At 32.9% G+C, this 16,457-nt stretch overlaps 3 protein-coding genes across 4 annotated transcripts; 2 read left to right on the forward strand and 1 right to left on the reverse strand.

The window, feature by feature from the left end:
• Positions 1 to 2,764: 2,764 nt before the first annotated feature.
• On the forward strand, positions 2,765 to 4,374 carry LOC125854813 (phosphoprotein ECPP44-like). Its single transcript, XM_049534396.1, has 2 exons — positions 2,765 to 3,243; positions 3,765 to 4,374. Exons 1-2 carry the CDS (start codon positions 3,004 to 3,006, stop codon positions 4,140 to 4,142), a joined length of 618 nt encoding a protein of 205 aa, XP_049390353.1. The 5' UTR covers positions 2,765 to 3,003; the 3' UTR covers positions 4,143 to 4,374.
• Positions 4,375 to 8,016: 3,642 nt separating this feature from the next.
• Positions 8,017 to 12,257, forward strand: LOC125857010 (neutral ceramidase 2-like). Of its 2 annotated transcripts, none has more exons than XM_049536676.1 (9): positions 8,017 to 8,324; positions 8,408 to 8,616; positions 9,071 to 9,353; positions 9,898 to 10,152; positions 10,269 to 10,527; positions 10,626 to 10,751; positions 11,117 to 11,180; positions 11,290 to 11,459; positions 11,679 to 12,257. In XM_049536676.1, the coding sequence occupies exons 1-9, from the start codon at positions 8,017 to 8,019 to the stop codon at positions 12,255 to 12,257; spliced, it is 2,253 nt and encodes a 750-aa protein (XP_049392633.1). The 2 variants fall into 2 exon arrangements, with proteins under 2 accessions (XP_049392633.1, XP_049392632.1); XM_049536675.1 differs by having other exon boundaries at positions 9,071 to 9,351; positions 9,842 to 10,152.
• Positions 12,258 to 12,436: 179 nt separating this feature from the next.
• Positions 12,437 to 15,249, reverse strand: LOC125857011 (alcohol dehydrogenase-like 7). The gene is made up of 9 exons (XM_049536677.1): positions 15,163 to 15,249; positions 14,336 to 14,472; positions 14,204 to 14,250; positions 13,661 to 13,986; positions 13,399 to 13,481; positions 13,179 to 13,319; positions 12,936 to 13,031; positions 12,691 to 12,855; positions 12,437 to 12,611 (listed from the first exon to the last, which is right to left on the reverse strand). The coding sequence occupies exons 1-9, from the start codon at positions 15,215 to 15,217 to the stop codon at positions 12,495 to 12,497; spliced, it is 1,167 nt and encodes a 388-aa protein (XP_049392634.1). The 5' UTR covers positions 15,218 to 15,249; the 3' UTR covers positions 12,437 to 12,494.
• Positions 15,250 to 16,457: the final 1,208 nt, after the last annotated feature.

A 16,457-nucleotide genomic window follows, 5' to 3' on the forward strand; every position in this document is an offset into this window, starting at 1 on the left:
GATTCACGTGAACCCATGCTCCCCTCCTGAATTCATCATATATAGTAGTGTTATATTTTAAAAAATATATGTAAACATAGATGTGTGAACCCACACTTGAAGTATCATATAATGTTGTGCGATGATGATTGGGTGTACCTCTGAGGCTAGAAATTTGAATCTTTCATTTATCTTGTTTTATTTTCTTTCTAAAATTGGATAACACCTCTCTAAGTGGTTTGGATAGATAAAAAATAATTTTTGACCTATAATTTAAAATTTGAATGATTTTCAGTGATAAGAACCTAAATGTTAAACTGATCAAATTTATTTCTTAGTCCATCTTTTCGTAATAGTGCACCCATCATCTCAAAATCCTGGATAAACCTCTGAATATGTTGGTATAACTTCTTTTTATTTAGCAGAGTTTAAGAAAGAAAATTCGAGTAGCAATAATAACAATTCACTAGAAGCGACTTCAAAAATCAGAACTAGTGGGTTCAAAATTAATATGATTTTATTATTATTATATATATTTAAATATTTTTAATTTATGCATATATAGTTTGAATCAAAAACAATAAACCAATATGAATCTATCTTTTATCAAGATATTTTGGTTTCTATTCCTCCCTTTAATTATATATTAACTAGTCTTACGAAATGGCAAATATGATAGATGGATTGTAATTTGTAATGATGTTTTAATTTGATTTGATTAGCACACTAGTGGCAAACATGAATACATCAAAATCCAAAACTTTTTTTGGGTATCCTAAAAATACTTGTTAGACAACAGAGGACTAATGGTTACTCCAAAGCAGGGCGAAGTTAGATAGAATCAAAGAGATTTATTTGAATTATTTTTAGCAAAAAGTTATATTACTATTTATATGTGTCATAGTATAACAAAAATTATAATTGCACCGTTGCTTTAAAAAATATCTTTTTTTTTTGGGGGGGTCTAATCAGAGAGTGATTGATTATGTTCATGCAATGGAATCTTATCAAAAGACACAGTTGTACGAAAATGGCAAAGCAAACAATTACAAATGTAAAGTAACAATTAATCTTGATATCAAAGTTTCAATTTGTCGACAATATTCCTAGGCATAGCTAAAAAAACATATTCTTATGTGCGTTTACTGTTTTACTTATCTATAATTTGTGCGACTTTTTGAAGCTTTCAATTTGTTATTTATTTCCTACTAAATTGCTTGAATATTGAGGCTAACTTTTACTTTTGTATTAGAGAAGTCATTTTTCTCATTTGATGAGAAAAATAACTTCTCTAATAATAATATAGAAAATAAGTCCGATAAATAATATTTCAAGTTCATTATCTCCACCCGACCATTCATACAACATCCCCAACCCGACCCCTTGAGTCTTGACTATCCCAGCCCTCACCACCCCAAACCTCCGACTCCTTATTATATCATGCTCACATCGTGTTTTGCTAAGATTATTAAAGCAAGAAAAAAAGGAAACGGCATTATTGGAATCTGATGAAAGCGTTACTTACCGAAAGCAAAATAAAGGGCCAATTAAACAGTACACCTCTACCATACTTAAATGGTTACGTTTCATCTCAAAATTCAAAAGGTTTTTTGTAACCTTCATTCTTTCCAAAAGTTATTATACCAAACGTCAAACCGACTAACTGTCCTTTTTTCCTTTGGGTCCCATGTTAAATTAAATATCTTATAATATATATATATATATATATATATATATATATATCTCGAGAAATTAAACTCGTATACTTAAAAATTACAGCATAGTAATAAATAATTTTTCATTCTTAATATAGAGGTTTTGATTTCAAATTATAAATATGAAATCATTTTTGTTTAAGAAAGTTTCATCTTATAAGATTTAAATTTAGTTGAATTTCAATACAGATACGATGTTAATTATCGAATAAAGAATTAAGTAAATGGACAAGGATCCATGAATGGAGATGAGAGCCCCACATGAGATTGAAAACATCAACTTAATTTGGGGATCTCGAAGTTTACTTGGCCCCTATAATTTCGCCACGTGTCATGTTCATTGTACCCTACCAATACCGACCCACAAAGTTATCCAACCAAGGCCGACACTATCTGGTCCCACAAGGACGACCTCACACGTTGTTGTCTTACGTGTGAGAATTTCATTGGCTGTTTGTCACCGTCAAGAGTACAGCGTGTCTGTCTCTACATTATTCTAATTTCTTCTTTTTAATGTACACATCCTTTTTCATCACGTCTGTCGTGTAATAGAGTAAGCAAACTTAATCTGTGAGAATGGTCACATCATTATTTATATGGGTCGAGTTTTGTATATGGAGAAAATTTTGTTAAGAATACTATGTTCGAATGGGTTCTGCATGATTCAGATTTACTTGGAGCTTTAAAGCGGCTTCAGTCACCGAATAGAAAACAAAAACTTATACTGCAATATATACTCATTCAAAGAGTGTATAAAAGGAAAAAGTAATCAATTAAGATTGAGAGAGTAGTATTTACTTGGATCAAAATGAATATTTATAAATGTATTATAAGAGAAATTCATATCGTTATTCTTCAGGTATACATGGAATAAATCCGTTCATATGCAATAATTTACGAGTTGAACTGAAGAATAGTGACTAATCTTTGTTATAAAATATCACATATTACGCCAACTCAGTCGTACGTACCTGTAAGTAAGATTATTTGTCCACTTGTCATGCTAACATGGCGAGTATATAAAATTGATATACACTGGAAAGTGTGAAGAACAAAAAAGGTCACGTAGACGTCGGTTTAACTTGGTGTACTTGATTACTCTTTACTATTTATTATGAGACGTTTGAACTCCTTTTTTATTAGTATATCGAAAAATAAAAAAATCTTAATCAGCGTAACGTCCGTGTTTGTAATTGCTATATAAAGCGCACCACGTCTCATAATTCTACCACATCCAATTCAAATATCATTTCAATATTCAAACTTTCACTTTACCTAATTTCTTTGATTGAAAAAAAGAAGAAGAAATATGGCTGATCAGTACGAACAGAACAAGCCATCAGTTGAAGAGACTGTTGGTGCCAACGTGGAGGCTACTGATCGTGGTTTGTTTGATTTCATTGGGAAAAAAGAAGAGGAAAAACCAAGTCAAGAGGCAATTTCATCTGAGTTTTGTGAGAAAGTTAAAGTAAGTGAAGAAGAAGTACACAAGGAGGAAAAGAAAGAAGACAAGAAACTTCATCGATCAAGTAGCAGCTCTAGTAGCTCGGTAAGTCTCTCTTTCATCCTCCATTAAAGTTTACGTCAAATCAATAAATATAACACACATATTTTCTCATGATCATTTTTATTTCACATAGATTATATTGTCCGCTGACTATTTTCAGTTTAAGTAATTAAGTCGATAGCGTTGGATCTTTGATCATGTTATAATATTCCGATGATTTTATTCAACTATAAATAATTAGAAATTTGTATACTTGAGAAATTTGTAAATGTATAAAGAAAAGTCAATAGTTGTTACTTATCTAATTTATTTTTTTTATAGCAACACCATACTAGGCTTAAAACAAAAAATCACGATATGCTATTGTAGGTTACTTTTAACTTGATAATATATAGATTAATACTTACACTATTTGTTTTCACACTAATAGTCGAGTAAATTTACTGTTTACTTTTTCTAGTAGGTATGAATAAATTATACGTGATCATTGATATATTGTACATAGAGACTATTTTAGTTTAGTCAGTTGAGTGAACGACATATTAATGTTGATCGATTTGCAGAGTGACGAGGAGGAAGAAATTGGAGAGGATGGACAGATAATCAAGAAGAAGAAAAAGAAGGGATTGAAGGAAAAGATTAAGGAAAAAATATCTGGTGATCACAAGGAAGAAGTGAAAACAGAGGATACCTCAGTTCCAGTTGAGAAATACGAGGAAACAGAGGAGAAAAAAGGATTTCTAGACAAAATTAAGGAGAAATTGCCAGGTGGAGGACATAAGAAGACGGAGGAAGTGGCGGCGCCACCACCACCACCACCGGCTGCGGTGGAGCATGAGGCGGAGGGGAAGGAGAAAAAGGGATTTTTGGACAAAATTAAGGAGAAATTACCAGGATACCACTCAAAAACTGAAGAGGAAAAGGAGAAGGAAAAAAACTAAATTAAATAAATGTTTATTTGTTGATGTTTTTTACTTTTGGGATGTTATGATTGTGTTTCTGTGTTGCTTTGGTTATTAAGTGTTTCTTATTTCCTTCACTTTGTTTTTTGGTTTTTGAAGGATTTTGTTTAGTACTGTATTTGATATTTCTGTATGTAAGTGCATATATGTGCCTTACGTGTATGAAGTTTGATAATATGGATTTGTAAAATGCAGTTGATTTTATCCTTTTAACTTCTTATTTTATGGTTTAGTTGTATCATTTCCAACTCTGTTATATGAAAAAATATTGATATACGATTTTTTTTAGTTATTGGTCATGTATAGTAATCATATCGAGTTATCATAATTGCAAATCTTGAGATATTATTATGGCAAAAGATGATAAAAATTCTTGTGCTTCGATTTAATATTCTCTCGATTCATCCCCTTGTGAGAAATTACTAAATCATTTGATCATTCAACTATTCCGATATAAGGATTAGTCTATCAAATATTAATAGATAGTAAATGGGACGGTACGAAAATAAATAAATTGCTAGTTGTATGGTATTATTCTCGACAGACTTGAATTTGGGTAAATTATAAATGTTACATAAAAATAGTTTGAAGTAGTTTAATAGGGAAAAAGCATAAATTCATCTTCGAAGTTGTTTCGAAAAGTCAATTACACGCTTAAACTACTGAAGCGACCTATTACACACCTATACTATTATATAAACTACTAAATTTAATGTCACCCTCAAAGCTAACGTGAAAATAAAATTAAATATAAAATAAATAAAGCGTGTTTGAGTTAAAAAAAAGTCAATTTTTCCCCACCTTCACCCTTCTCCTTCATGTCATTCTACCTTTCTTCTCCACTCGATCTCGTAAAACGTAAGATACAGGTCTCACTCTTTCCCCCCCTTACCGATTAAATTTCATTTGGACTTTGAGTTACAGATCTGCCCATTTCTCACGCGATCCTTCACTTCTCAAATCTATTAGAAAACTGTGTTGTTCTATTTTTGTTCCTATATCCGATCTATACACTTGAACCTTCTAAATCTATATTTTTAATGTAACTATTGTACTAGCACAGGTGTTTTGGTTGTTTCTCTGTGATGGAGGAAGACACCATATTATTTTTTCTTTAAGATTTTAATTAGAAAATTATTCCAGATCTTAATTTTTTGTCCAGATGTAATAATTTTTATCATCCCCTTTGATTTTCTCGACCATGAAAGGATTGTCTCCATTCGATCTCGTCAATTGTAATAATTTTTTGTGGTGGGTTTGGAAATGGATGATAAAAATTAGTGATGGTATGACTTTTAATTTCAGTAATGACAGTGAAATTTATGATTTTGATGTGGATGCTGAAATATATGGTTATGATTGTGATGAATTTCAATGGTAATGATGTGGTTGCGATGGTAAATTTAGTTAAGTTTATTATTGTTGTTACCAATTTTTTTATGATGGTAATGGTTGTGGAAGATTAATCCGGTGGTGAATTTAGATTATGGGTGGTGAAATCTATGGTGGTGGAGAAGTGAATTTGGTGATAATGACAACATTAATGGTGGGTTTGATGGTTTATAGGGAAGAAGAAACAATTGGGTGACATGGATTTTTTTTTAAAAAAAAATAGATGTAATTATTGATGTGGCAGTGACATGGTGATGATGTGACGCGAGTGTCAAACACTTTCTCATCATGTGACTGGTTGCATATGCATCAGGGTTGAAGTAAATTTACTTTTAAATAATTTAGGTGTGTACTAGGTCGTCACAATAGATTAAATGTGTAACTAACTTTTCGTAATAAGTTTAGGAGGGGAATTTATGTCTTTTCCCTAGTTTAATAACTACCATCACTTATACTATTAGGGGTCGTTTGGTGTGAGGGATAATACCAAATAATCCCGGGATTAAATTATAGTACCGCTTATTTTGTTGTTTGGTTGGCAAGTTCGGGATAACTTATCCCGGGATTAATAATTAGTACCGGGATAAGTTATCCCTCTCCTTGGGTGGTATAGTAATCCCGGGATAACTTATCCCGGGACAAAATAGGTAAATGACAAAAATGTCCCTTTCAACCCTTTTGTTATATTACTTTTTACATTAATGAAGGGCATTTTCGTAAACAAATAAATTGTTCTTAAAATTTATTATTTTGAATACAACAAACCAAACACTCAATAAAAAATAATCCCAACACAACTTATCCCATCATAACTAATCCCAACATAANATGGAGGAAGACACCATATTATTTTTTCTTTAAGATTTTAATTAGAAAATTATTCCAGATCTTAATTTTTTGTCCAGATGTAATAATTTTTATCATCCCCTTTGATTTTCTCGACCATGAAAGGATTGTCTCCATTCGATCTCGTCAATTGTAATAATTTTTTGTGGTGGGTTTGGAAATGGATGATAAAAATTAGGGAAGAAGAAACAATTGGGTGACATGGATTTTTTTTTAAAAAAAAATTGACGTAATTATTGATGTGGCAGTGACATGGTGATGATGTGGCGCGAGTGTGAAACAATCTCTCATCATGTGATTGATTGTATGTGTATCAGGATTGAAATAAATTCACTTTTAAATAATTTAGGTGTGTAATATGTCGTCACAATTGTTTAAGTGTGTATCTGACTTTTCGTAATAAATTTAGGGGGGAATTTATGTCTTTTCTCTAATTTAATAACTACCATCACTGACACTATTAGATCATCTAAAAGATGGAGTATTTATATAGCCAAAGCATCTTGAAAATGCAAATATGCAATCTTGATCTAAAAGATATTTATATAGCCAAAGCATATCATTAAAATGCAAATATGCAATCTTGATAGTGCTATATCAATTAAATAACTTAAATTGACTGTGTTAGGGTATAAACTCCACCTAAGAAGTTCTCACATCAAGCATTTTTGTTAGCATGCCTTTATGGATTAGACAAGCTTGCAATTCAAGCTATAAACTTTTGAAGAAACATGGACCATCACCCATGAGACATGAGCTGTAAGAGTAAAGTTAAGCAATTAAGAAGCATGGGGTGTGTGCTTTCCAAAGTGTAAAGTGCATATTCTATGAAATGGAGTAGCATAATGGTGGGGAAAGGGTGGAAATAATGAGTAAAGATTGATTCATGCATCTTAATCTAAAAAGCCTGCAAAGAACACAAACTCTGAGCTGTAAGCAGGGGCGATTTAGTATTTGGGACAGTCAGAGTCAGTGCACAAAACATTCCGTGTTAGCAAAGTCTAAGGAAGTGGCCGAGGGCGATTTAGTGCTGAGGTTGGGAAATAAGTAGAGTTCGGAGTCACAATACTAAAATTCCACACTTAAATTCATAAAATTCAAATTTTGAATCCGTGATATATGCATACTTGATACCAAATGAAACTGAAAAACAAATAGCTAAAATTCAAGCCGCAAAAAAACATACAATTCCAACATATAACAAACAAGACACAACTTTCCCAAAATTGGACGTTCGGAGCAACCTAAGCAAATATGCATTCAAGTCCAAATTTCTTCATAGTAAAATTAAAAAAATCAAAACATATAAGCTCGACACAGAGGTAGATTCAAAATTTAAATTCTATCAATTCAGTTCAATATTTATGGTTCTCAATATTGAACTAGTTATATTTTTAAAGTTACGAGTTCATATCTATCATTTGTTGCAATTTTAGTTAATTTTTACATATAAATTTATGTTCCACGTCGAAAGTACTAGTTTCAGATAAACCGCTAAAACAACATTAGATCCAAGAGTTCCTTAGGAATTCCCAATTTGTCCACTAACATATAACCCGACGTTTGCATATACAATTCTAAAAACAATCCATACAATTTCCATTCATAGAACAAAATGAGAAGAAAAACAAAAACCTTACTAAGTATTTTCCTGTTTTTTCTTTGTCAAATAATTCTAAGTGTCAATGGAGAATACTTAATAGGATTAGGAAGTTATGACATGACAGGACCAGCTTCACAAGTGAACATGATGGGGTATGGTAATTTTGATCAAATTACTGGTGGTATACATTTTCGATTACGAGCTAGGACGTTCATCGTTGCTGAAAGTTTCAATGGTCTGAGGCTTGTGTTTGTTAATCTTGATGCTGGTATGGCTTCACAACTTGTCACAATCAAAGTACTCGAGCGACTAAAGTCAAGGTACGACTCATATGATTATATTTGACGATATTTGACTAGACACGAAGCTTATAAAGTATTATTTTTTGGTTGTATATATGAAGGTATGGAAATATATATAGCGAAGAAAATGTTGCAATAAGTGGGACACATACTCATGCTGGTCCAGGAGGTTATTTGCAATATGTGACATATAGTGTAACTTCATTGGGCTTTGTGCCACAATCATTTGAGGCAATTGCTACTGCCATTGAGCTCAGTATTGTCCAGGCCCATGACAATCTAAAGCCTGGTTCTATCTTTATCAACAAAGGTGACAAATTAATCATCATGCATATAGTTATAGTTATTTTATAATAGTAATTGTTAGTAATTCTCTCAAGTTTAAATGGATTGAATTATGACTCATTTGTTGACTTAATCTAATGAAATATGTAGAATTAAAAGGACTTAAAGAAATTATTTTCAAAAAATACATTAGTTTTCATTCTCTCTTGTGCAAAATAAAATTTTGTTGACAAAATTATTCCGAGATTATAATTCTAGAATTATAATGTTTTTACTAATTTATCCCACCTACGAGCTGGTGGGATAAAATAATCCTTAGTTTGGTGGGATATGATAAATTTATACTGTCAACTAAATATAGTGTAATTTTTATTTCAAGCTTAATTCTGAATGTCTTGTGTCCGATGTGGCACCCTACATGGCAATTTGTATCCTACATGAATCTAACATTGTCCTTTTTTGTTTGAATGATTATGTAGGAGATCTAGAAAATGCAGGCATAAACAGGAGTCCAAGTGCATATTTATTCAATCCTCAAGAAGAGAGATCTAAATATAATACAAATATTGATACCCTAATGACCCTTTTGAAGTTTGTGGATGGAGATACTGGAAAAAATGTAGGTGCATTTAGTTGGTTTGCAACACATGGCACTTCAATGAGCAGAAATAATAAGCTAATTAGTGGAGATAATAAGGGTGCAGCTGCTAGATTCTTTGAGGATTGGTTCACCAAAAATTCCTCTACAAAGTCTACTAAGGTGTTAGGTAGGTAAAATATTAATTTTGTTTGTGTAAAAAAATATTTTCATAATTTCAACCTACAAGCTTATCCAACGTGAATTCAGATTAGTCAGATGAATGGAGAACACTAAAGAAGGAAAAAAACCTTAATATGGTCTATCGAAAACAACATCTCTCTACTTTACTCAAGATAGGGTAAGGTCTGCATCAGTGGCGGAGCCACCATTCAATTAGGGGGTTCATCCGAATCCCATTCAGCGGAAAATTATATGATTTATACATGGTTAAAATATTTTTTTAGGTATATATAATAGATGTCAAACCCCCTTCGACTACTTCGTATGTCTATTTTTTCATATTTTGAACCCCCTTATTGATAATCTTGTCACCGCCACTGGTTTGCATAAATCCCATCCTCCCTAGACCCCGACCCCACTTGTGAAATCACACTTGATTACGTTGTTGTAAAAGCATTTGCTTTAGGCTATATAAACTATCAATTTAAAGAATTTTTTACACATCAAATTATATTTATCTGTTATAGCAGGTAACTTATCAGGTAGCAACCAAGATTTATTGAATAAAACATCTAAAATCAAGCCTACAGGAGGACAACCTTGTACAAATACAACAAGTCAAGGCTTTAAGGTGAGAAAAGACAAAGAAATGAAATTTGTTGGAGCATTTTGTCAATCAAATGTTGGAGATGTGAGTCCAAATGTGGTTGGAGCATTTTGTATTGACAGTGGATTACCTTGTGATTTTAATCACTCTTCTTGTCATGGCAATGACCAACTCTGTGTGGGCCGCGGGCCTGGGTAAGACTCGTCCCTTTTTGGGATAACTGTTTAGTAAATGATCTTTTTTTCTTTTTTTCTTTTTTTTTTTGTGACAACTCATGAATCTTTCAGATTACAATCTAATGTGTCTACAGATATCCAGATGAAATATTGAGTACAAAGATTATTGGAGAAAGACAATTTCAAAAGGCTGTTGATCTTTTCACATCTGCTAAACAAGAATTAACAGGGAAAATTGATTATCGACATGTTTATATTAATTTTACAAATATTAAGGTTCAATTAGAAGATAATAAGGTTGTCCAAACATGCCCTGCAGCATTGGGCCCAGGATTTGCTGCTGGAACTACTGATGGGCCTGGTGTTTTTGGTTTTCAACAGGGTGATACTGAGGTCACAAATTAATTAATCTTTTTATAATCATGAAAAAAAAATTAAAATTAATCTATTATTACTATGCTTTAAAGATGAAAATTTAATTTGATTTTCAGATAAATCCATTTTGGAAGAAATTAAGAGATGTGTTAAGAGAACCAAGCCCATATCAAGTGGGCTGTCAAAAGCCCAAGACTGTTTTGTTGGACTCTGGAGAGATGTTTTGGCCATATCCTTGGGCGGTAAGGCCCAACAACAAAAGAAAAAGTAGTGTATACCTTTTTTTTTCTTTGGTTTCCTGTGATCCTGTTTTGGTATCTGTTTTGGAGTTGGACTAATTCGAATTCGCACTAGAAACTCTCATTTAAGAAGGAAAGATCTCCCTACCAAATGTAATTTCATACCGAATCTCTCTGGTTAAGGATGAAGGTATTGCCAGTGTATAACCAGTACACCCATTATATTGGCTAAATTTTGTAAAAATTAAGATTAAAGTTATTTTTATTGTAAAAAGCGGGGAAAGTATGAACATAAAGAAAATTTCTTGATTTCTCTCAATGTGTCATATAATAAACTTAGTGATGTTTTTTTCATTATTATTTTGCAGCCAGCAATACTTCCAATTCAAATTTTCAGGTTAGGAAGACTCATCATTCTCTCTGTGCCAGGAGGTATGTTATGACTATGTTTTTAAATATAAAATTTGTGACATATACTTATATATAGTAATTTATTTCAAAATTATTAAGAAAAAATGTACACATTCATGTTGTGGTACAGAATTTACAACAATGGCTGGACGTAGGTTAAGAGAGGCAGTGAAAGAGACACTAGTTCGCAGCGGAAATGGCGAATTTGATGACCAAACTCATGTTGTCATAGCTGGCCTAACCAACGCTTACTCACAATACATAACCACTTTTGAAGAGTACGAGCAACAACGATATGAGGTACTATGTACTCTTGGACAAATGTATAACTTGCAAGTTATATATCTGTTTATTATAAAGTTCGAATTATAGTAAAGTAAGCCTCTTATAATAGGTTACCATACACCTCTTAAAAGTTCTCACTATCATATCATATACAATAGAAGTATGTATCCAAATTTGTTCTTTTACATTGTCCGTGCATGTAACTTAAATCAATCGTCATTTAAACTTGGGCAGGCTGCGTCTACTCTATACGGTCCACACACATTATCAGCATATATTCAAGAATTCAAGAAGCTAGCTGAATCTATGGCAAAAGGAGAAAACATTACTACGAAAGGACCTTCACCACCAGACCTTTTGTCAATTCAACTCAGTCTCTTACCAGATCCTACTGGTGATTCACCTCCACCGGGCATAAATTTTGGCGATATTAAACAAGACATAATGGTACCAAAATCCGGAACATTTACAAAGGGAGACAGAGCAATTGCAACATTCTGGAGTGCAAATCCAAGATATGACTTACTTACTGAAGGCACATTTGCTGTTGTGGAAATGCTTCAACACCAAAGTTGGCAACCTGAATATGATGACGATGATTTTTGCTTGTTCTTTAAATGGCAAGCAGAAAATATCACTAGTATTGCTCGTGATGATGTGAATAGTTATGGTTATGCTACACTTGAATGGGAAGTACCAGAGGAAGCTAGTCCTGGCGTTTATCGCTTAAGGCATTTTGGATCAACGAAGAAAACGAAAGAATCATCAAACTTGTATTATACTGGTGCGTCTAGTGCTTTTACAGTGTCATAGGATAGTTGAAGTTTCTTTAATATGTAGAGATAATAATGTGCTGCTTAGTTACTTGTCTATTTCTGAGATAAAACATTTGCAAAATCTGCAATAATATGTTTGCTGTAATAATCTGTCGTACTCATGATCACATCCATATATTGAGAAATTGTCTAAGTTTGGCTCGAGCTTGAGACCAAATGGTTATTGAGAGCTGAGGAATTATTGAAAACAAGGCACAGATTGAAGTAAGATAAATCACTTGTCCATCCAGATAACACAGCGTAGGCTCTTTCCTTGAATGAGTAAATCAAACGCCTTATTGATATCTTCAAAATTCACTTCATGTGTGACAAACTTGTCCAGCTCCAATTCCTGAGAAGCCACATAAATGTGGTACTAAGGGTTAATTTCACGTATGGTCATTGAATTTTCTAGCAGATTGATTAAGTACCTTGTCAAGATAACGTTTAACGAGGATAGGAACATCAGATTTGGGTTTGAGACCACCAAAGAATGATCCCGTGAGAGTTTTCTGACTCTGAAGAACCTCAAAGGAGCTAAGATTCAGCTGTGCATCTGGCCTATCAAGTCCTAAAACAATTGTTTTACCCCAACCCTGCATATTACAGCCAAAGGTTAATAGACAAATTTGTGTTGTTTTTATTGTTGATTAGTACAAGATTTACGCGGGGAGACCTTTCTGCAGCAGGCAAATGCTTCCTGCACAAGTGTTGCTAGACCAACACATTCAAAGCAATAATCAGCACCTCCATTAGTCATCTCAATTATTACCTGATATGAGAGTTTTGGCATGGGATAAGAATCATTGTCATAATTACATTATACAGGTATGTACTCCATCTTATTTTCAAGATTACGAATCCAACATTTTAAGGAGACCTTATTTTTAAAATATCACTATACCAATAAAAGGCCCACCTGACTAACAGATTTATCCCCACAGCTTTTGGAATTGACAAACTCAGTAACTCCAAACTGCTTCCCTATTTCAAACTTGCCAGAGTTCCTACCAACGCCGATAATTCTGGTAGCACCACAGAGCCTTGCTCCCTCAGCAACCTAAAAGATCCTCCAGAAGCATAACAGCTTACATGAAACCGACATATATAAGCAAGAAGAAGTCGGAGGAGAAACTTACTGCTAATCCAACTGATCCTAAACCGAAGATAACTACTGTCGAACCTGGTTCCACATTTGCTGTTTTCCAGGCAGCACCAACTCCTGAAGTTTAATTTATATCATATCAAACATGAACCTGTTGTAAACTCTTATTACATAGTTTTTTCATGTATTCGAATATTACCACAGATTACAGTAAGGAAAATTGAAACAAACAACATTAATATGATGACCTGAGTGGTTGATTATAACATGTAAATATTAGAAAATGAGGAAAGTACCTGTTGATACGCCACAACTCAAAAGACACGCCCTGTTAGGTGGGATTTCAGGATCAATCTTTGTTACATTAACAACATCAACGACTGTGTACTCGGAAAAACTTGATATATACAAGAAATGATGTAAAGTTTCTCCTTCAGCATTAGTGAATCTGCTTGTATCATCTCTATGCAGCAACGGAGACGCTTGAAATGGGAATTTGGAACAAAGGTTGCTTTTCTTGGATTTACAGTCTACACAGTCCATACAGTCAGGCAAAAATATCGGTACAACTGAATCTCCTTCTTTGAACTCATCAACATCTTCTCCAACACTCTCGACGACCCTTGAATTCAGTAAAAGTTAGTAAAGTCGATCAAAATGTCATATTTTGCTGGTGCATATATACGAATCAACCCCTTAACGATGTATACACTCCTTTTTAGTGTGCTCCAAAAGAACGATACATTTCAATAGTTAAAACTTTTAAGGATACTTTTGATACAACTTTCGTGTCAGAGTCAAAACACCTTCGTATAAAATGAAATTGAAGTAAGATTTACCCGAAAGCTTCATGGCCTAAGATTCTTGGAAAGCAGCCAGGAAATTCCTTACAAGAAGCAAGAAAGCAGTTGATACAAAAGTTAATAAACAAGTGATTCTACGGGGGAGATAAGCTAAACCAATAACCTTACTTTCATCCTCCATACGATAATGTCAGTATAACAGAGAGAAGTGCAAATGATTTTGAGTCGAACTTCATGTGCTTTAGGAGGAGCCACAATCACTTCTTCTATCACCAGTGGTTCTCCTACTTTTCTTGCCACTGCTGCTGCAACACATACGACTCACAAGTCAGTAACTTATAACGTGTTGAGACATAATATAATTAAGTAATTAAAAGTGCGCTCTTTCTAACTGTCACACAATTTGATCTAACCATTGACATGGTACACAATTCAACACAGAAAGCAGCATTTTTTATCAATCAAAAATCCTCCTATTGTTTTCTAGTTTCTTTATCAATCAACAAACGCTAAGAACCCTTTTTCTATATGCAAGGTGAGGATCACTTCTTGTTCATATTCAATATAGGACCCATATGATCTCATACTACCTGTGTTCATCATCTACTATATACATATATATATTATACAAAATTGACCTTATATATACAGTATTTTCGACGAAGGGGTTCCTTCATGACACTCAATGCGATGAATTAGTCCTCAAAATATCTGGATTCATCACAGCACTATAACAACAATAACCTCTAGCGGCAATAAATATGCACATTACCAAAGAATGTTAAAGCGGCATTAGTAAATTGTCATTAGATCCAATATCACTACAAGCTTTAGCAGCATTTACATAAAGTGCTAAAATATAATTGTCACTACTAATTGCCCTCTAAAAAAATATATATTTCCGCTGAAGATCATTTTTGGTATAGTGTAGCTATTTATAGACAGAGTTGTTTCAAGATAATAGCAGAAGATTTTTGTGACGAGTATATACATACCTTTGCAACGAATAGGCTTGCCAGCAGCAGAAAAATATTGTTTAGTTGAGGCCATTTTCAAAATGATGAAAAAAAACAGAGTTTTTAAAGTCAGTGTTCTGTTGTTTTGTGTGAATTGTTACATCTTCACTTGTAGTTTTTATAGCTGCTAAACTACTTATACAATTTTACCTAGTTAACTATCATGATCAGTTCAGCCGAAAACACAATTTTGGTACTATTTAATAATGTGGATTATGTAAATTTGTAGAAAAAAAATTAAATTAATTTAGGACCCAACTCATGTAATTAGGCAAGTCATGTAATAGGCAGCCTTGTGCCTTCACACAACCTGTTATATCTGCTTCTGTTTATTTCGTAATTCCAAAAAAAAATTACGTCTCTAGTTATCAATTGGCCTAATTTCGCAATAATATTCCATTCGCAACACATAAGTTTAGAAAACTTAATCTAAAAAATTACTTTATGAGTTTTGAAACTAAACTTATGCTTCATTGATTTTTAATGTCCCAACTGCTCCACTGCATGCACCAATCGAATATTTTGTCTAGTTGATCAAAACTACGCAATTTTAAATACTAATGCTTTTTGCTTTTCCGACGATTATAACCACGTTAGAGAACAAGCTTTATCTATTCAATTATTTTTATATTGTCAATCGACACATTGTTATTCATTTTCTTTCATTGGCATTAATTACATCTACTAAGCAATTTGACATTAACAATTTTATTACTATTTGATCATCTTAATCTACGTTTCTTTAAATCACGTGTACTAATTTAAGAATAAACAACGTGACTAACCTATCTTAGCTGAACCTACTTTTGAATAGGGTTACGTCAATAATCCCTTTAATGAACGCCACACAAACCTATCAATTATCATTAAGTTAATAAGATTAGATGCCAGATATTGAATACAATTTATATCAGTTTCATTGGCGGAGTGGGATTTTTACTTCGAGAGGTTCAAAATATAAATAGAAGAAGTCGAAGGGGATTTAACATATGTCATATATACACACACAAAATAACTTAACCATGTAAAAACAACGTTAACAACTACTAATTATGCTTTTTGTATATGATTAAAATCATTTTTTATGTATATGATAAATACTTAACTCCTTTTAGCTTTGTATGTTTTTTTAACCCCTTACTAAAAAAATCTCAAGCTCCGCCACTACCAACCAATCCCTAGATCAACTCATATTCCCTTGATTGATGACATTCCCATTACAGGTAGTTCTTAAAAAACTGCTAAATGACAGTAAATAGGAGAAAAGTCGAGCT

Source organism: Solanum stenotomum, chromosome 2 (genome assembly GCF_019186545.1).
Source record: "Solanum stenotomum isolate F172 chromosome 2, ASM1918654v1, whole genome shotgun sequence".
Taxonomy (NCBI): domain Eukaryota; kingdom Viridiplantae; phylum Streptophyta; class Magnoliopsida; order Solanales; family Solanaceae; genus Solanum; species Solanum stenotomum.

What these genes read in the sequence shown, in the direction of transcription:
- LOC125857011 (XM_049536677.1), bottom strand. Translation starts at nt 15,217, where the DNA reads ATGGCCTCAACTAAACAATATTTTTCTGCTGCTGGCAAGCCTATTCGT. An exon ending in TTATCGTATGGAGGATGAAA is followed by an intron (nt 14,251 to 14,335) that starts GTAAGGTTATTG and finishes GCTTCTTGTAAG; the next exon opens with GAATTTCCTGGCTGCTTTCC. An exon ending in GGGATAAATCTGTTAGTCAG is followed by an intron (nt 13,032 to 13,178) that starts GTGGGCCTTTTA and finishes CTCTCATATCAG; the next exon opens with GTAATAATTGAGATGACTAA.
- LOC125854813 (XM_049534396.1), top strand. Translation starts at nt 3,004, where the DNA reads ATGGCTGATCAGTACGAACAGAACAAGCCATCAGTTGAAGAGACTGTT. An exon ending in GTAGCAGCTCTAGTAGCTCG is followed by an intron (nt 3,244 to 3,764) that starts GTAAGTCTCTCT and finishes ATCGATTTGCAG; the next exon opens with AGTGACGAGGAGGAAGAAAT.
- LOC125857010 (XM_049536675.1), top strand. Translation starts at nt 8,017, where the DNA reads ATGAGAAGAAAAACAAAAACCTTACTAAGTATTTTCCTGTTTTTTCTT. An exon ending in CTCGAGCGACTAAAGTCAAG is followed by an intron (nt 8,325 to 8,407) that starts GTACGACTCATA and finishes GTATATATGAAG; the next exon opens with GTATGGAAATATATATAGCG. An exon ending in CCTCTACAAAGTCTACTAAG is followed by an intron (nt 9,352 to 9,841) that starts GTGTTAGGTAGG and finishes ATCAATTTAAAG; the next exon opens with AATTTTTTACACATCAAATT.